The 20,955-nt window shown below is 45.6% G+C and overlaps 1 protein-coding gene across 7 annotated transcripts in view; it reads right to left on the reverse strand.

Annotated features, from left to right (window-relative positions):
* Positions 1-2,671: 2,671 nt before the first annotated feature.
* The window catches only part of ApepP (Aminopeptidase P), a 64,778-nt gene continuing 46,494 nt past the window's right edge, over positions 2,672-20,955 (reverse strand). For all 7 annotated transcript variants that reach the window (XM_070531185.1, XM_070531188.1, XM_070531184.1 and 4 more), the window contains 3 exons: positions 20,426-20,497; positions 20,185-20,360; positions 2,672-7,566 (listed from right to left, as the gene is read on the reverse strand). In XM_070531185.1, coding sequence (XP_070387286.1) covers positions 7,447-7,566; positions 20,185-20,360; positions 20,426-20,497 — 368 coding nt within the window. In that variant the 3' untranslated portion in view covers positions 2,672-7,446. The remainder of the gene's footprint in view (positions 7,567-20,184; positions 20,361-20,425; positions 20,498-20,955) is intronic.

Here is a 20,955-nt window from a genome sequence, read left to right on the forward strand (position 1 = left end):
TTGTATTCATTGTCCTAAATTTCAAAGTGATCTATACTCTTCTCTGTGCAGAATACTCTGCAAACTCACACAATCGCTACTAATTGCAGCAGCTCATCCTCTCAAGGTGGCCAAATTTGAAACGCGCCAAGCATCTCAACAGGCTGGCTTGCCCTCAAGATATTCGTAAGGGCATTCTATGCTGTTTGTTGATGCATGTGCTGTGGCGCAATGGTTTCAATATCTGGCATCTGTCCTAGAAACCCTGTGTTCGAATCCTGCCGTCAAGACTACTTTAATAACGTTTTTTTTTTTTAATTATTCAGTACAAAGTACTTTGCTGAAAATGACGATTTTACAAAGTCACACAGCCGTTTGAAGCCAGAAGGATATAGTTTAGGCAAATCCATGTACTTCCCATGCTGGCTGAACTACTCCAATTGCAGCTGTCACAGACACTAGCACCAAAGTTCCCTCTAGTAATTATTGTAGGAAACTCTATGGTCTGTGCCACTTGACCAAGACAAGCTACAGTGGTGAATCCAACACTCTGCCTTGGCTCACTTTCTCTATGGCTGCACATTTGCGTCCTGCGCAGAAAACGGTAGCGCAGTCTGTCGGGCGCAGTTTTACTCACCGATGGCTGCAAAGGTCGGTGATGACGTACGTTACGTCACCAATCCCCGCTCGGGGCGTGTGATTTCAACTGCGCTAAAGGTGTGCAGACCCTTCATACGAAATTTTCTCGTAAACCAAGGATTTTCTTAGCATGGCGCAAGCACTGCGAGGTTTCTGGAATGGTATTTCAACAGTCCATGTCGAGTTGGTATTTGCCTTTAGTGTCCCTTCAATATGTTCACTGCAACATAATTTATGGCAGGTAATCTTCCTGTGCAACTGTGCAGGGCCTTCCTGCAGTGTGCAAGCAACACTTTCACTACCAATAAAAGTGGCAATACGACTAGCAGCGGGAAACCGCGCCGATAGTCTTATATTGCAGTTTCTATTCCCTTTGCCACTCCTCGTATTCACGCTGCTCTTCAAAAGTCCCAACTATGCAATGCCTACCCATAGCGGTGCTTAAACAACAATGAAATTAGTTGCTAGGCTGGTTCTTTTACATATAAAAGGCTAGCAACGTCACTCCCCATTTCACAAGTTGCCGTCGCCATGGCAGCTTGAGCAACATTAATCTTTACTAGGAAACGCATGTGGAGAGCGCTACGTGCTTCGTGTTGTTAGCAAGACCGCCTCATCAATTATGTGGTTTGGATGCTCGTTCTTTATCGAAACCAATGCTGTGCTGTATGTTGTATGCAACACCAAAAAGTTTATGCACTTTTTGCTTCAATCGTTGAAGGTATTTTTTTTTTATTCCGAGAGGACGAGGTACCAAAAAATGCTAACTAGAGGTTAACAGTTTTGCTGTAAAATTATTGTTGCTTCTTATCCAACGTGTCGTGGCGCCATCTCTCTTCACCTTTAAGTTTCAGAGCATGTGACCCACTGGTCACAACGCACCAGAGGAATATGGCAAGTGACCCATCAGCTGGTTGTCATGCACAGAAATACACACAGTAAATGTGTTAAACTAGGTGCAAACGAAAAAATCCTGAAACAATTGGTTTCAATACAATCATAAGCTCTAAAAATTGGGCATTTTATGATAAAATTGTGGTTCACTGGTATAATGGGGAGTTTTATTATTGTATGCACAAAGTGCCATGCCCTGCTTGTGTTCTTTTGTAAACCCTATGGGTTGTGTCCCCAAACTTTGGGTGCACAATATCTAAAACCACCTAATGAGACTCCCCTTGCCCCTCGCATCCAATCAACAGCACAAGCACAGCAGTGCAGGCTCGAGTTAGGCTGATACATGCCAGTGTAGTTGGCCTGGCCAAGTGTGCATCCTGCCTCATCAATGTTTTCTTAACATTTTTAAAAAGTGTCTAGATAACTAAAAAGAGGCACGAGTGAGGTTACAAGAGCTAGGACAAAGGGATGTAAGGTGGTGAAAATGGCACACAGGCAAAGGCGTATGGGGAACTGGATCCCTAGCACTCCACTGGATATACACAAGCTTTCCGACCTCCCTGCTTTCTTTCTCTTTAAAACACAGCTCTTAGGCGCCCATTCATGGGTCCCTCGGTCTCCCAACCCCCACCACCCCTGGACCCCATCAAGGACATACTAAAGTTTTATCTCTCGAGGTCAAAGCTGGCCAAGGCTCTCTCCCAAAGGTCGTTGGTGTGGTAAGGGTTCGGAGGATTTGATGGTGCCGCTCTGCAACCCCTACTATGTGCCTGAGGGACCCCAGGCTGTGCTCATATTTCGCATTAGGGAGTATTGCAATCATTGGATATTTTTTGCTTCTGCAAGTTGCCCAGTAATATCTTGTACTAAGCAACATAAAAAAACCTGTCCAGATGTTTCAGAATAAGCTGAAGTAGGGGGCTCACAGGATGGTTCTTTGCTTAGCAAATACAACACAGATGCTTTACGGTATTGTATCAGTACTTCGAGATTTGTTTGATCCAATACCCACTTCCGAGTGCAAGCAAGCACGAACCAGTGCCACGCACTACTAGTGCTGTTGCACACTGTCCACAATGACGTACTTCTACTTGGATGTCCTTTACAGAGGCATCTTCCATGAGATAACAAAATCAATGAAACACATATTTGCACTGGCTACATCATTAAAATCCTTTATTTCAACATAGAGCACTTGATTATTTGTACAAAGCAAAATTACAGATCTCCATCAGTGGGGAGCAAATATTGCTTATCCATCAAACAAAAACCATTTTTCTTTTTAAGTATGACCGAGTCACTGGCTGTGTAAAGACTCATCACCTCTGCATAGTTTCTTTTTTCATGACCCTACAAAAAAAAGGGGGGGCAGCTGCAAAGTTTGGCGACAACACTGATCAGTAAACTGGCAAGGGCTGCCTATGCAACCCAGCATCACGTGGAACCAACTTGTTCTTTCCTAGCCAAATAGAACATTATGGTGCTGTGCATGGAGCAGCATTGGCCATTTGGGCAACTGTTTGACAGCATATGCCCTTTGACAACTGAACAACCATTAGCCACACAACTACTGGCTACTGGTAATGCAAAGTAGTTGCAAACTCCTCTAGGTGTTCCAGTGGAAAAAGGCAAAGCATTGCAGTACTAATCATTTGTCATTTGTGCATTCCTGTAGAGCAAATGAGCTTGCAAATTACATGCGCAATATATGTCTATGCAATTCCTTTACCGACTCTCATTCCTGCAGCCGAAACTCAAAATTTGCATTCGCGCATGCAGGTTGCACATGTAATGCCAGATTATGCAATTGGTAGCGTGTGTGGTGTGTTACTTCACCCAATTTCTCCGTGCACCCTACCTACTTTTCTGCAAACAAGCTGCCACCAGCAATGTTTTGCCATTTACCCATGGCACACAATGTGTTTTACCGTGACACAAAGCCACAATGCACAGCCAAACCAGGGACCAGAGGTGCCACAGCACAGGACAGTGCCAATACTTGGGGCAAGGCCCCAGAAGTGCCGCAAGGCTAGAGACAGCCCTGTGGCTTTCGGTTGTTAGGGTAGAAAGCAACAACCAAGGCAATTTGGAGAAACAACGCACACCCAACACTGACAGCATGACAACAGCAAAAAACTACGACACGGCCACCCACTGACAGAGTGGGAGAGTCATGAGCAGGACAAACTCAAGTGCTCAAGTATCTGCTCCACCAGTTGCCAAAGCCGGTGCACAGTGTGTGGATCATCCTTGAGTGCAAAAATGGCAGGGAGAGAGAGTCGTACAAAAGCTGGTCGCATGTGGTTTTAACGTCCCACCCGACGTGCTACAAAATGGGAAGTCATTCTGGCTGTCCAGAGGGACAGTGCCTGAGGCAGAGGAGAAAGAAGGGCAGGCAGGTGATGGAAAAAGGGGAAAGCAGGCTCTCCATCTCCCAGTCTGCAGGGGCTGCTCAGCTAAGACGACAATTACAGCAGTTTGACTGCTCTTAATATACAAACAAACACGCAACACTGATTTCCATTGAATGTTAACACAATTATTGCTCCTGTCTTGTACACTTTTCCACTGTGTGATATGCGTTACGGGTGATTTCCTTGCCTCTACATCACGCTAACAGCAACAAGACAAACATGTTTTTTCTGCTGGAAGACACTGATGGTCAGCTGCTAGGTGGACAGAGAACGAGGAGGTGCTAGCGCCCCCCTTTTCCCTCTGAGGAGCGACACCCCAGGCAGCGGAAGCTTGGCTCTCCACTCCTGGGGACACCGCCCAGCCAACCACCCCGGTCGACGGCACACAGCTGGGCACACTTCAAAGGTCACAGCAGAAATCACACCACAGAGGGCACACTGTGGATGCTGGGTGACTGCAGTCCCCGCCAATAGCTATGAGAGGTAGTGCGGTTGCTTTGGCCCACCCGTATGCGCTCCCCGGCAGGAAGGCCCCACAAACAACACGACAGGCTAACAAGTGCACGACCTCTGGGGCCATGTCATTGGCACAGGGGAAACACGTATACACACACACACGCACACATACACAGTGGTTAATGGCTGCTGAGAGGTACCACAACGTCCACAACCCAACCCACAACAAACTACAGTGCCTGAGGTATTTCAGGAGATTGCTGCCTGAGCTATCTGGCAAGAATGCGCCTGCAAAATGAGGGTAGTTATGTTGCTTGAGGTATATCTGCGTTAGAAAGCAGTGGCCAAAGCCAAGCTTCTAGGAACCACGTCTACTCTCCACAAAAGGAGTTAGACGGCCAGTCTATTTGGAGGTAGATGCAGCAGAAAGCGCTGTGTTTGCAATGGGAGCTGCAGTCACCCAGCAAAATGTAAAAGTTTCAAAAGAAGCAGTTCTCCAAAAATTACACGCATCCTGCCCACATGGCCTTTAAATAGAGGCTCATATATATTGCCCTGCATGGTCTCATCAAAACCACCAAACAGCCCAGTAGAGTAGGCAAAGGCTTTGCTTAGACGAGGTAGCAATTCAAAGCTCAAATGAGGTCCTTAGTTGTTAATCTGAGGTTCTAAAGGTTTTGCTGCACCTGCTGGCAGTTGAACTGCACAAGAGGATAATCCTGGAAACAAAAGGCACTACATTGCTAGACAACAAATGAGAACACACTGTTATGCACATAACACCAAAGGACAGCAGCATGTGCACTCTGTTTCAGAGTCCACAATGGTCTGCGCATAGCAGTTGTTTGAGGTGCCTGCACAGTCTCAAGTTGCACTGCTGCTACTACCCGTACGGGTTGGGATATTGAAAATCTGAAAAGCAACCCCAGCCCCTTCTACACAATGTGCAGATGCCAAAGTCCCACCTAGAGCAGCACTAAAAATGCTGTGTAATACATCAATAATTGCAAGGCTGCCAACCATTCAGCTCTCGCAAAAAGTTCAGAGGTAGTGTGTTTGAAACAAGCAGGGCCAGAACAACCACAGGCAGGTTATACATCTGAAAACGCAGCTCCTTGCAGGTATAAAAAATAATGTCTCTTAAAGTCACGCCGATTGGCTGTGAATTAGTGTGCCTGCCCACCCTCCACAGCAGTTTTTGGCCCATACCTTGCAGGATATTTGGCAGAGTGACCCATGAAAATACTCTGTACCATGTGCCTACGCACATAGCAGCTCCCCCTAAGTGCATCACTGACTAGCTCAATCATCAAACAATTGATTGAATTACTGACAAACTGTCTCAACAGAGGCAGATGATCAACAAAACCATATCACCTTGCAGAATACAGGCCAGAAACCACGACCACGAGAAAAAAGAAAAGCCACCAGTGGTCTCACATCTGCTGTGCACATAACCTGACTGCAAGCTTCTAAACACAATGCAGAATGGAATGTCTTGATTAAAAATTATTCCCTCACCCTCCCCAAAAAATGTAATGCCCCATGAATAGAAAGAGCTCTTTGACATAAAACAAATGCACTAAGCATGCCACGTATGCTGTGGCAAGTAAGTATGCTGCGTGGCAAACAAAGCGAAAAAAAAAAGCATGCCCTTATATAGGAAATTAAGTTTGCCATTCTTGTCTAACCAACACAATAATTTACAGTTTTCTAAAAGATGTAATAATGGCAGCACAAACTGACAACATAACTGTACACACATGCACTTTCATGGGCTCCTTATGAAATTGCATGAAGCATAGCACACTCAGGTGCACTTGTAGCTGATGAAATGCACAACTTGCAAAACGCACATGGCCACAATTCGTCTGCACTTGACAGACCAAATGAGAGACATTCACCAAACTATGGCATGACTCGTAAAAATGAAGACACAATACATCACAAGAATAAAACAAAATAAACAGATGCAGCACATTTCTCCACAGCCAAAGCTTGTAAATGCCCAATACATAGTGGCATGCATTTTGATGCACGCCGAGGACATTTAAAAAGAAAGAGAAAGAAGCTATGTCTGCATATATGCCACAATGCAATATTTCCGTTTTACGGTTCTTTGTCAACAACGCCATCTAACATATGGCAGTATTCATAGTACTGCTTTGCATTTACGCCATTACGCATTGCAAAACCCAAGGGAAGTCCAGGCTTTCTCTCTTTTGAGGCCACAGACACAGCTACTGCTATGTGACCAAGAACCAGACATGAATACTTTATTGCGCTGGGTCACTTTCAATGCATAACCCAGTAGACTGAACAAACACCATTTGATTTGTTTCATTTCACATGCAAAACTTGCTCTGTCCACTTTTGCTTTGGCCTTCCCGCCTGCGTTCCTGCCCAAGGACCGACTAGCAATGCAGTAGCATCCCTTCCAAGCCCAGGGTTTTGTCAGCAAAAATGGCAAGGTGCGTAGAAATCCTAAAATAAGGACATACAAAATGACTGCAGTTTGTGCAAATGCTGAGCCAGGCTCAACAGTTCCCCGAAGCCCTGTTGCAGGGACCTACTGGACATCACTAACAATGAATGCTCCTGGGGTTTCTAGGAAACCCGACAAAAACGTCTGTTATCACATCCTCCCTCCTTGAAAAATGACTCCCAACAGGCCTCTTTGTGCACACACTGGCAAGAGTGTCGCTTCTCTCCCGCTTCCAAGAAACACGACCAACACCAAAAGCTCTGATACGCCCTCGCTGTCGCTTTTTGACATATGGTCAGGTGTTTGCGGAGGACACTCTCAGTATACACTAGCAGTGCCTGTTGTGCAGACCAGAGCTCGCAAGGCTGCGAGGCAGCACATGATGCCCCTCCACCTCAGACGGGGCAGGTAAGTAAGGGGTGCAAAAACAATACAGTCCCGAAAGCGGGGTCTCTCACTAAATGCACGGGGGATGTTGGGCAATGGACGACTGGCATGAAAGAGAGAAACTTAAACCCTGTCTCCAAAACTACCCCTTTGGCACGATACCGAACACAGAGGCTCCCAGACGTCCCTCTTTTAACCCAATGGCTGGGTCTCTCGAAGCAGCCACTGGAGAGCAAGGTCTCGGCCCTGCTCTTCTAGAGCACGGCCAATGACATCCCGGCAGGCTTGGTGGTATGTGTCAAGCCACTCCACCTGGAACACAAAATGCAAACATGCGGTACTCAACAGTGGCCTACTGCAAACATCTGCAAAATACAGGATGCCTTGTATTTATTTTTTGCCTGATGTTAGAGAAGCAGCAATGACTAGCTTTCTGAATGGTGGCCAAAAAAAAAAAACTCTTAGCCAGTGCCTCTATGTAGTGGACACAAAAGGTGGCCCCTTGCACATTGTAAAACACAGAATAATAGTGTTTCAAACTACAACAGCTACCTTCAACAATTCAGTATAGAAATCGGTATTAGTGAATGGCAACCACAGCACTGGATAATAAAGCAGTACTGACTGCTTCGTGGTAGGCAGAAGCACTGTTAACTGCACCTTCATGACACATTGACGAAATATTATAGAAGCAATACTGCTTCATTTGTATACAGAGTTGTATTTATCCAGTGTGTGCAGCCTAGTTCAATTATTCATCCTACTGATATGTTAGCAAAGTTTATTGGTTGCATTCAACAGCAGCCATGCTGCCCAGCACCTCTGTATTCTTCTGCAACTTTAAATTCTTTCAGCTGTCAAATAGGCCAGACCCACTTTCATTCTAGTTTCAAGTGATGAACACACCACAATGACACCACACGGGCTGCTGTGATTGCAGCACCTTATGCCTGCAGCATTTGGCTGGCTAGTAGACAGAGAAGTGTTGGAAAGGCACAACAAAGGAGGTGAGCAGTGGAAGACATCATGACAGAATACTCAGCTTGTTGTTGTGCCTTTATGTAGCATGTAAAATGCATATAGCGAGATAGGGGCACTGATATTATTTGCCTCCATGGCGAGAGGCTTTATAAATACACTGCCTATTCATAAAGAAAACAAAATGAAGTGCAAAAATTGTAGCTGACAGTTGCACTCCTATAAAAAGACATCCTATAATTCAGATATACAACATCCTAATTTTTTTCTCCTTAACTTAAAGGCTATGTTTCTTGCAACAGTTTGTGGGCCTTGAAAAGGAATGATTTATTTATGAACTCTCATTGTGTGCTCAGCTATGGTCACAAAAATTATAGTTGCTGCACAGCTGAAATGGTGTATTAATCACATCATGACTCCATGACAGCAATGTCAATTTCGTCCAGTTATACCATTTTCTTATATTCTGCACAGCAGTCTTTACGCTTGAGTACCAGCAAGTCGAATCTCTAGATGATTTCATCAGCTTTATAACTGAACAAAATAGTCAAAATCTGTACACTGTAAAAGCAATCTGGAAGACCTAGCAGGTATGCACAACCCTTAAAATCTGCATCTATACTTTGTTTTAGTAGTTTCGTGAAGCATTGTGGAATCTACAGGCTTCTTCGATTAATCAGAGGATGATGATGACAATGATTGGAGTTTAGTGGAGCACAGATCTGATGTGGCCAAAGAGCGCAAAGGCTATGATAATAGATTGCCATTGGTAAGTGAATAATGAATATCGAGACGTGGATGGAACACTGCTGTATAGAGGCCTAAAAAATATTTGTTGGAAAGTACATATATTTGTAGTAAAACTAGTCAATGATACATGACATATGCTATGAAGAAACGATGTACAGTGGAATCACGATAAATGGAACTGCCGCTTAAATGGAAAGCCATCCTCATGGTTGGTTGGTTTTGTATTCATGCAATGCTCTTTGCAATGTTTCTCATTAAATAGAACTTCTGATAAATGAAACTAATTTCCCTGGTTCCTTTAAGTTCCAATTAAAGAGAGTCCATTGTACATACCAAAAGCGATGTACTATGTCGCTACAAGCAGCACTACAGCCTCACCAAGGCCATTAAGCTTAAGGGACAGAGGAGTGTGCCATACAGGTCGCTGTTATCGCAGCATCAGCCTCTCCAAAGAGGATGTGCTACGAATCTCACGGGCTTACAATGCGCAATAAACTGACATCTTGTAAAAATTTAAGATTGATTTATTATCAAAAATTGGTTCTGCTCCAAGAAACAATAACGGATGAAGGGGAATGTGGCATCGGCATGCTAGAGGAAAGTGCTTTTTTCATTCACCCTCTGCTTCCCGACACTCCGTCAAGACGTGGAGAATGGTCAGCCTCTCACCACACCTACCACAGAGGGCAGGTTCAGGTAAGAATGAGTACTGTATGCGTGTCCTATTCTCAGTCCACAGAACATGACATCAGTTTGTCGTGCTTTTGTTACTGCAGGCCCATTTCAAAGGTGAGGCTTAACTAAATCAAGTTTATTAGCGGTTTCAAGGTCCTAGATGGCTTGCCAAAAGTTTCTCAGCTATTTGCGCAAGGAGGGCTTCTAGACTGTGGGAGGGATAGCTATGGTAGAGTTACAGGCTCTTGTTGTTATGGATGTAGCAAGTTCGTCTGCAAGCATATTGTGCAAGCATATTATGTTTCTGTAGACACACTAAAGCTCTTACTACGCTTAGAGAGTCTAAATATGACAGCTTTTTGTCATGCTAGTCTCTATGTGCCGAACACTGCATTCCAAGAAGGATGGCCGGACTGCCACATAGGATATGCCATATGTGACTGACGTGTCAGTATAAAATTCTGGACAGGAGTACTTTGACGGGAGTTCCAGAAAATGCATACGGATGTGCATCTCTGGAGCATGCTTTGTAACTTCAACAAATTACGTGTCGCATTCTAACAGTTGCCACAGTGTCAACAGGCTTGTTGGAGCTATCAGTGGATGCACATGTAGTGCGTCATTCATTTCCTCGCTCAGCTTCCTCACATGTAGTGAGAAAGGCTTTCTCATTTCAAGTCTGTTTTGAAATAGTGCGGCAGCTGTCAAATCATTAACAGTTTTATGACAGGGTAGTTCAGGTTTAGAGTGCACTTTGAGGAAATATTGACACTTATTGTTCTTTGCACGTGGAGTGAATACTCATTGGATTCTACATATAAACTCTGTATTGGACTTGTTCTGAAGACACCTGTGGACAGGCGAATACTTAAGTGGTGAACAGGATCCGAAATCTTCAATGCACTTGGACTGACAGAGTGATACATCATGGAACCATAATCCAGGCATGATCATACAAGGCTCCTGTACAAGTTCGTTAAGTGACCCCTGTCGCTGCCCCATGTCGTGTGCACAAGAATATTAAGTATGTTCCCTGTTTTTAAACATTTGGCTTTCAGATACTTTATATGTGGAATTAGTGCAAGTTTAAAGTCAAGTACAACACCAAGAAATTTATGCTGTCTATTCAAAGGCAACTGCTGACCATGGAGCTGGATACTTGGCTCTGGGATAAGGCCCCTCTTCCTTGTTAAGAGGACGCAGGAGCTTTTCTGGGGATTCAGCTTAAAGCCGTTCTGACTTGCCCATGTTGATACTTTGTTCAGCCCTAACTGAACGTGTCATTCACAGACTGCGACGTTATAAAATTTAAATCCAATCTGCACATCATCGACATATGATGAATAAAACATACTTTGTGGAATACACGAGCATAAAGAGTTCACCTTAACAATAAAAAGTGTACAGCTAAGTATGCCACTCAATGGCACCCCAGTTACTTGTGTAAATAACTTAAAGTGAGCAGTACCAATTCCAACACAAAAAGTACAGTGTGAAAGATAGCTTTGAATTATGCTAAGCATGTGTTGCCACAAATACCCATTCCTGATAAGTTTCTGATAATGCCGTAGTGCCATGTGGTGTCATAGGCCTTTTCCATATCTAGAAACACGGACAAATACTGTTTGTGGGCAAATGCATAGCGAACATTTGCCTCAATGCGCACAAGATGTCGGTTGTGGACTGGCCTTCTCAAAGCCTACATTGGTAGGGATCAAGCATGTTGTTTGATTCTATCAAATGCAAAAGACGGCAATTTATTATTATTTTTTTTTTTAACTCTTACATAGGCAGCTTGTAAGCGCTACTGGGCAGTAGCTTGTTACCAAGGGTGTGTCTTTACCTTGTTTCAAAACTGCGACAATGATAGCTTCTTTCCATGTTGCTGGAAGGTATCTGGCTGACGAAATGTTATAAAGTAGTGCAAGCAAGGTAATTTGCGTGTGCATGTGCATGTTCTTGATCAGGTCATACATGACCTTGTCTGCTCCTGGCGCAGAGCTTTTGCGGGCATTCAGCGCTGCTCTAAGCTCAGCAATGTTGAATGGATGGTTATTTAGATCGTTTTCTCAGCATTTGTGGTCCAGTGTCTTGTGTTTTTCTATCTCATTGTACTTAACCCTTTAAGGCGCCTTGTACACAATTGTGTACATTGTACTTCTGGTGTTTTTTTCGCGTTTAGGGCGCGCAATTTTCTATTAGGTTGGCTTTAGCACATTCCCAAACTTTAAACTGACAACCATGTGCATTTTGGGCACCATCTGTCGCATTTCGGTGAAGATGTTCATATCAAAACAAGAAATGGTGGACGCCGGAGCAGCAAAGAGCGGTGAGTCAAGTTCTTATTTTTTTTAGAGCCACTTTTTTTTTATTGTGGCAAGCGAAAAAAATTATACGCGCTTGTGCATCATATGAAGTACCGAGGAGTGATAATTTTATCCTTTCTGAGGAGATGACCGAACGCTAACGCTCGCACGCGCATGTGTACACGATTGTGTACAAAGCGCCGTGGTCGCTGCAGAAATGAAGAACGCTGAGAGTTGCTTTGATTTTCTTTCCAGGTTTTTTGGCCATTCGTCGTTCTTTCTACAATGCAAACAAGTATAAGAAAACCCAAAAGACAGCTGAAAGGCTTTTGGAGCTCATTGCTGATAAATGTTTCAGACGTTGGGGAAAGTGACGAAGAAGAAGCCACGTGCGAAGCGACCGACGCCTGCGTTGCAGCTGCGTTCACCAACCTCACAGAAGAGGAAGACGCTGCTGCAGGGGAAACGCAAGCTGAAGAAGTGGACACAGAGTGTCTTTTCCTTTTGTGAACCTGGGTATCTGCAATTCTTGGCTGGACTACCACCGTGACAATCAAACGCTGCCTGGAGCTAAACTCCTATATTTGATGAATTTTCGCTTGCTTGCAAGCTGCCGAAGCATTAATTAAATCGGTACTACCCGAGAAAAAGCGTGGAAGGCCTTCTCTTGCAGAGATCCAAGCACCACAACCAAAGATATGGCAAAAAAGCAAGAATATCGCGTCCATGCACCGACGCGCACTACGACTCCTTTGACCATTGGTCCGAATCGCGCAACCAGAACGTGCGAATTAGGTGCAAGCTCGAGAAGTGCACATGAGACACCCGGATATTCTGCATGAAATGCGCCGTGCAACTGTGCCTGACGAAAGAGAGCAATTGCTTCCTCGCATTCCACAAGTGAATTTTGTGACCACCGAGGCGTTGTGTACACAATTGTGTACGATGTTGCAAAAATTACAGTTTCATAATAACTTTCAAGAATTCGATGGTTTTGTGTTTCTTAGGTCCCAAAAAGAATGTTTATATATAAAAAGATTTTTTTCTATGCATAATTGCAAGTGGCGCCTGAAAGGGTTAAGGAATGTCTGGATAGTGTGCGGAGCTAGATACATACTCAAAATGTTTACCAAGAGCATCTGCCTGGTCTTCCAACCTGTTTCCTTGATTATTTACCAAGGGCAGCAGATGCGATTGCTGCCCCTTCAGCCTTCTGAGCACATTCCACAGTTTCTTGGTTACAGGAATTGATTCCCAAAAGAAACCTCTCCCAGCTTGCTTTTCTAGCCTGTTGTGTGCGCCTTCCCTGTGATTTAGACTGCTTGAATTGATCGATTCCAAAAATCTTTCTGCGCATGTGCCAAACCGGCGTGGCTTGAGTTCCCCTTGCAGTGGTTGTCGTAACTAGACTTGGTTGGAAAACAACGCGGGGCAATGCGGCTACTTCGGACGGTGTTGCTACAAAAGAACTGGTGGTTGTGCTTGTTCTTTCTTTTTTTTTTAGTGTGCTGGGTAATTGTGTTGCCTTCGAGTGCAAGAACTACTACTATGGAAACAGAAACTCTAGCTCCATCTGCAAAAAAGTATGCCAGGAGGGCTCTGTGGATATCTGCAGTGAGGCATGCAAACGTGGACGGCTCATTGTGGCAGCCAGCAGAGCATTCTCGAATCTGCAGGGCGCACTTCATCACCAGCAAGATTCCTTAAAAAAAAATTCCGAGTGACCATCGTGTCGTAACCTCCCACTGTCAAACGTACCCCGGCCATCGAAGCTGGTAAATCATCCGGACTGTGTGCAGACAGTGATCACATACAGCAAGACTCCGAGCGAGACTGCTGTACAGCGCCACAACCGCTGCGTGAAAAGGCAAAGGGACTGCAAACTTCAGTAGACGAACGTGCTGTGAAAAAAATTTTTATTGCTGCCCGGTGGGTCGCGATGTCCCCATGCATAGGGACTGTGAAAGGAGTGTAGGATCCCGTTAGGGTGTTTATTCAAGTTCTCTTAGCTCTGAATAGTTCTGGGGCCGACACAAGTTTGGCTGCCTTGTCATCATAGGTGCTTGCATAAGGTCAACAACACATCGTCGTGCTGACGTGAAGGTGGTTCATTGTCACATCGCTCATATTCCGCGCGTTTTAACGTATGCACTATCGCTGGCCGTGTTTCATACGTTTCCTTGGTATGCACACTAACAGGACAGCATGAGGCGAACCCTCCCCCCACTTTCTCCCCCCTCCTCATTTTTTTTTTCTTTTTTTTTGTGCACGCGATTTAGCGCTGTGCGCTGCTTTGAGTTGCATGCAGCCACACTGGTATTATTTTCTAATGTAAATGCAGCATGTGAGTTATGTTATGAAGTCAACGCATTAAATCGCGCAGTCAACTGTATTTGCTCGTAATATAAACACATTACATTGCTGTGCAACAATGTGGTGCACTAGCATTTTTGTTAAATGAAAAGTTATCATGACCTGAAACTTAAAAGCAATAAAAATGTGTTAAAACAGTAGTTAATGATCTGAGTATAAAGACATTTTTTATGTTATATTAACAACTTTTGAAAGTATCTAAACATTGTTGCTTGGCTGTATATAACATATTGTGTTATGTATAAAGCGTATAGGAGCTGTTAACACAGGTTCCGGTCATATACCACGCTGACACCACGTATACACTGCCTGTCTTTGTGGACTACTTGCGTGTCGCTCGTACCAGTCATCAACACCTCCACCGACATTCCCACTCCCTTAAATTACAAAGGCTTCCAGAACCCAGACATGGACAGAGACATCATGGCGTCGAAAGTCCGCGCCGCTCTCAACCTCATCAAGACTACCGCGGCCACCGCCGATGACCGTATCACCAACAAAATGCTCTGCAACCTCGCCGACCAGTCAGTCGCAGCACTTGCAGACCTTTTCAACTACCACTGGCATGAAGGTCGCCTTCCAGACCCTCTTGGAAGCATGCCAAGGTAATCTTCATACCCAAACCAGGCAAACAACTCAATCTGGGCAACCTCCGGCACATCTCACTCACGTCTTGCCTGGGAAAGGTTATGGAGCACGTAGTTCTGAACAGACTCCACACTCACGCAGACAAGGAGGATCTCCTCCCTCCCCACCATGTTTGGGTTCCGGGCTGGACTCTCTACCCAGGACATCATGTGGCAGATGCAACACAACATACTCGATCCGGGTCCCATCCGGGCAACACGCACCATTCTCGGCCTCGACGTGAGTAACTAAGCGTTCGACGTGTCGCATGCTTCTATACTGACCAACCTCTCGCAGATGAATGTAGGCACTCGCACCTACAGCTATATCGCCAACTTGCTTCACAACCGCACTGCTGTACTTCACATTGGAGACCTCTGCAGTGAGAAAGTCACCATGGGCACCCGGGGAACACCACAGGGAGCTGTTTTGTCCCCGTTCCTATTCAAAATTACTATGCGAAGCCTTCCCACACTTCTCAACACCATACCTCACATAAAGCACTTAATATACGACGACGATATCACCCTCTGGACAAACTCTGGCTCGGGCGGGGAGATACAAGATTCACTTTAACAGGCAATCGACACCGTCCACACTTAGGTGCTGGCAAACAGTCTTGTTTGTGCACCCACCAAGTCTGAACTGTTAGTTATACGAGACAGACGTGTTCGCCGACCCGTCCCCGACCCTCAAGAGCCGATCACGTTCCACATTGCCACCCACCCCATACCCCCCATACAGATCATCCGTGTGTTAGGCATGCTGGTGCAGAACAACACGCAGAACTCGGAAGCCATCCAATGCCTCCAAACCACACCCCACCAAATCAACGGCCTAACCTGTCTCATTGCCACTCGCCGCAGGGGAATGCGGGAGACCGACCTCTGCCACCTCACACAAGCCTACCTCATTTGTAGGATTGTCCACACATACCCTTATTACCACGTCCGTCACAAAGACGAAGAGGTGGTAAATAGCATCATCCACTCGGTGTACAAGGCGGCAATGGGACTGCCCCAGTCCGCCAGCACACAGCGTCTCCTCCAGCTTGGAGTATACAACACCCTCACAGAGCTGATAGAGGCACACAAGACTGCACAGATACACCATCTTTCTCGCACCGAACACGGTCGTTACATTCTTAACCACCTCAACATCAACCCTACAGGTGACATCCACCCCACTGCTCCCCTCCCGACTGGAGTCTGCAGTCGGCTAGTTATCAAACCCATGGCCAAGAATATGCTACCCGGCCACCACGGCAGGCGCCGCCAACTGAAGGCACAAGCCTTAGATGTCACCTATTCCGCCGACGAACATGCCATGTATGTGGACGTGGCGAAATGCGACTAACACATACATAGCCTGCGTAGCGACGCCAACCACCACTCTCATCAGTGCCACTACAGTGCGCACACACTCCTTCACCGCTACCGAAGAGGTCGCGATCGCGCTAGCCATCGCGGATCCCCACACACGCACTGTTCTCAGCGATTCTAAACAAGCCATCCAAAATTTCTCAAAAAACTCACTCTGTCTCCCCGCTGCACACAACCTCCGCGATTGCACTCTCAACAGAACTGTAAGCTTAGTGTGGGTACCAGCTCAGCAGGTAACTCTCGGAACAAAGGGGTCGACCATTTAGCCTGAAGCCTAACTAACCAGGAGGCCGGCACCTCGAAACCGGATGCACTCGCAGAGGCCCCCAAATTCTTTGCTGACATTACCAACTTCTACAAGGAGACGAGACGCGTGTACCCGCCTCCCCACCCCGACCTTGACTGAGCGCAAGCCACCATGCTTTGCAGACTGCAGGCCGATTCCATTCTCAGTCATTCTAGGCTTTATTTAATCACTGGAAAGGATTACGACCCCGTCTGTACTAAGTGCGAGCATGGAGTGTTCACCACTCAGGCACACATTCTCTGGAGATGCGAGGGTAACCCTCCCCCACAATCATTACTGCCAGCTCCCTCCGAGGAGGGTTGGAACCAGTTGCTGGCAAGAGCAGACAAGAAAACGCAACTCGCACTCATCTCGTGGGCCCAAGACGTCGGCCCCACCTGGGAGCCACACTAGGCCCTACCTGTCCTAACTTCCTACCCTACAGTGGCAAATAATGTTGTTTCTCTCTCTCTCTCGGACCAGTCAGTCCACCTTTTGAATCAGTTGTGGGGAAGCTTACAATTTGATTTCCCATGTAGCCTCCATCATGTAACGCCCAGCCTTGATGCGCCTGACGAGCGGTTGAAGTGTTTGAGGACAGATACCGCTAAACGCCACGTTGGTTATGGAGCACTTCGAGAAGTCCCGTGTGCGCAAACGGGAGGGGTGTATTGTCTTCAATCATTACTCAAGCACTGATTGAAACCAATTCAATAAAGCAATGAAACGACGCAGCAGGTAGTGTCGATACACAGAGCATGGACTGCATGCTAGCCTAGGCCTTATTTTCCAACCAAACGGCGTGGTGGAAGCTTCTACATTTTCCCTGCAGGTGGCGCTCACAATTTTGGAATCGGTCTATTCAACAAAGTTTTCCACAGCTGGGTATTGGCACAGGTTGGCCCATGGTTTGTTTATCTTTTTGTTTTGTTTTTTTTAGCTTGCCTGGAGTCCTTGTTCTAACAGGGAACTTGTCTTCCACTTAAAAAAAAAAATTTATTAAATTACGGGGTTTTACGTGCCAAAACCACTTTCCGATTATGAGGCACGCCGTAGTGGAGGAATCCGGAAATTTCGACCACCTGGGGTTCTTTAACGTGCACCTAAATCTAAGTGCACGGGTGTTTTCGCATTTCGGCCCCATCGATATGCAGCCACCATGGCCGGAACTTTCAAGGAACCCGTATGGGTTTCCTTTGTAGCACTTAGCTACGTTTGGGTGGATGCCTCATTTTGACTTTATTAACCCTTTGAGGGTCGAATTATTTTGAAAAAAACTTTCCCGGGTGGTCAAATTATTTTATTGCGGATATTGAATGTACAAGATGTATAAAGTCGGGAATAAATAGTAAAAAAAATTAGGGAACAGTATTTTGGTGTCGGCATCACTCAGAACTGCAATATGTTCAATAGTATTTTAGAGTGTGGTACTCCTTGAAACACGAGTCTCCGCGCAGCCGCAGAGAGCGACAATACCTCATGAGTGGCGGTGATAAACGAGCTAAGAGCCGTGCCAATCAAGATAGAAATCAACTTCCGCCGCCCCTGCGATAGCGTGCCAACAAAGATAAAAATCACGTTTCGCGCGCCTCCGTTGCGGCGGAACCGAAACCGCGAAAGCGCGTTGCCGCTGAGAGCGAGAATACCTCGCGAGCGGCGGTTATAAACAAGCTAAGAGCAGCGCCAATCAAGATAGAAATCAACTTCCACAGCATTTGCAAGAGTGCCGACAAAGAGAAAAATGACGTTTCGCGCGCCTCCGTTGCGATCACGCGGCGAAACCGAAACCGCAAAAGGGGTGTGGCCGCAGTCTGCGCGACGCGCTGAAGCTTGAAGTCAGTTCTGTTTATCTCCCCAAGAAGGTAGCACACATTTCAAACGCTTCTTGTAAGACCTAAGAGGTGGCAGCACCTCCCAGTAAGCGTGCATCGTCATTATGGCGCGAAATTTCAAACGGAGGGTCGAAACCGTACCCGTACGGCGAAGACCTTGCGGGACAGAAAACCGCCGCCGTACATGTACGGCAAAAACCTTCAAAGGGTTAATTACGTCTCTCCACCTTGTGGGTTTCCACCGAACTATTACGTCAAACTCTTGTCTTTGCTTCTGAGTTGTTGATAAATTCGACTGCACCTGCCATCTGCTAGTGGCCTGGTTAGCTCAGATGGTAGAGCAGCTGCCCTGGAAAGGCAATGTTCCCAGGTTCGAGTCCTAGGCCAGGACGAATTTTTCTTCAACTGTGAAGTTTTCCTTTCGATGAACCCATACGCTACATTTAGGTGGATGTCTCATTTTCCCTTTATTAATTACTTCTCTCCACCTTGCGGGTTTCCACATAACTATTACGTCAGACTCAACTATTGTTGACATCTAGGTAATGCGAAGGGTCGCGCGGATTGTTGCAGCACGAGACGCCAACGCCAACGTGCGTCAAGCTGGTGGTGCTCCGGCGGCCCGAGACACGTTTTGTTGTTTTCTTATTAAGTGGTGTTTTAAGAGGGCGACCGGAAACCGAAACGAAATCGAGCTGGTGGATGACACCAGATGCTGCCGAAGCGAAATGTGATGCCCACATTGCACCGCCTGCAGCAGGGAACCGAGGAGCGTTTGGATTATCGCCTACTAAAAGTGTGCAGTACTCTACCAATGGCACTACGCACCACATGCCATAAAACACGATAGGTGAAGATGCTTATTGCAATAGGTTTGGCGGCGATAGCTGAGAACATGGGATGCGATGACCCAGGCGGAGACTTACTGGTACCAGAATATAAAACTGTGTGCGCCATTATTTTCATGTGAGACAGGCGGGCGAGTATTGCAGTGAAGCAGCCACTGCGGGCAGCTATATACTGTTCCCGATCACGCGCAGTTTGTACATTTTCTTGTTTACATGGGATCTAGAGGCCGGAAAACATATCATGCGATCCGTAGTTTGGTGAAGTACTGAACAATGGTGCCAAAACTTACGTTTTCTGGGAACGCATGAACCAGTAAAAAATTAGCGTAACTTTATTGGGTCATTTTTTGTGTTTTCGATTGCAAACGTTGGCACTAGCGGAAAATTATGTAACGGGAACGTATCAAAGAGGTTCCAATGTATATGCCTCATGTAAAGAACATTGTCAACATCAATCAAAGAAATGAAGTTGCTACATGACAACATACTGACACCGGGAACAAACATTCAGTGTCTACATTCCAACTCATTTTATTAAAACACATCACAAAAATGTTATTAAAACTTCAAGGACAGGTCCAAGAAAAAGCGTTTCAAAATGTATGCGACACATTTTAGGTATCATTATTTGCATCAGTGCTCTTGCTTTTTATGCACTATCTTGACTTGCACAATTATGCATATAGCGCCTGAAGGCTTATTTCAATGCCTAACATAACTCATTAGGTATGCTAGCACATATTTTATAAAATAGTTGTGAACTACGACCTGTGTCACTTCCCATCCTGTATGCATCTTTTTTGCAGCAAATAAATATTTTGACTTCGAGCAAGTAACCAAACTAAATAGAATAGCTGATCACTGCAAGCTTACCTCTTCGGCAGTGAGCATTAGAGGGTTCAGCATCTTTGTTTGAATAGGGACCAATGTCAGCGAATCAAATGCCAGAAATCCTCTATCTTTGAAGTTGTACTTTGTTGCAGCCTTGCGAACAAGAGCCAGGTTCTCAATACGAATTCCGAACTGGCCATCCTCGTAGTAACCAGGCTCTGCAAAAGTAATAACAATATTGCAGCATGAAGGGTTTCTCCATGTGTCCCAACGACAGACATACCGATGGAGAGAATCATCCCCTCCTGAAGGCCAGGGTCATTTGGGTGTGGCATCCAGCTTATTCCCATTGGCCCTGCAAAAAAATTGAAGCATTGCAGCCCAGCATAAGGGCACAGATTGTCACTGGGACGAAACAGGGCTAACCCTTTAAAGGAACACTAAAGGCAGATATTAAGGAGACACTAAAGGCAAATATTAAGTCAAGCTAAAGTGACAGATGAGTGCTCCCGAATCTCTAAGGTGTCAATGTTATCGCGAACAGGGCCTTAATAATAGAGAAATTGAGGTAAATGCAAGACATGATTAGCGACTTCACCGAGACATTCAAATACTTGCCCAATGACGAAAGCGCTCCTCAGTTAAATTTTCACTAGTACTCAACCACTCATTGCACGAAACATCCTTGTATTATATTATAAGACGAAATAATATGCTGCTTGTCCAGTTCTATTTCACTTTTGGAAAAAGAACTCATTGAAATAACCCTGACAACAACCCAGGCTGTCAAAAGGTTTTGTTTTCACATGACTC

The sequence above is a fragment of the Dermacentor albipictus genome, chromosome 1, assembly GCF_038994185.2.
Source record: "Dermacentor albipictus isolate Rhodes 1998 colony chromosome 1, USDA_Dalb.pri_finalv2, whole genome shotgun sequence".
Taxonomy (NCBI): domain Eukaryota; kingdom Metazoa; phylum Arthropoda; class Arachnida; order Ixodida; family Ixodidae; genus Dermacentor; species Dermacentor albipictus.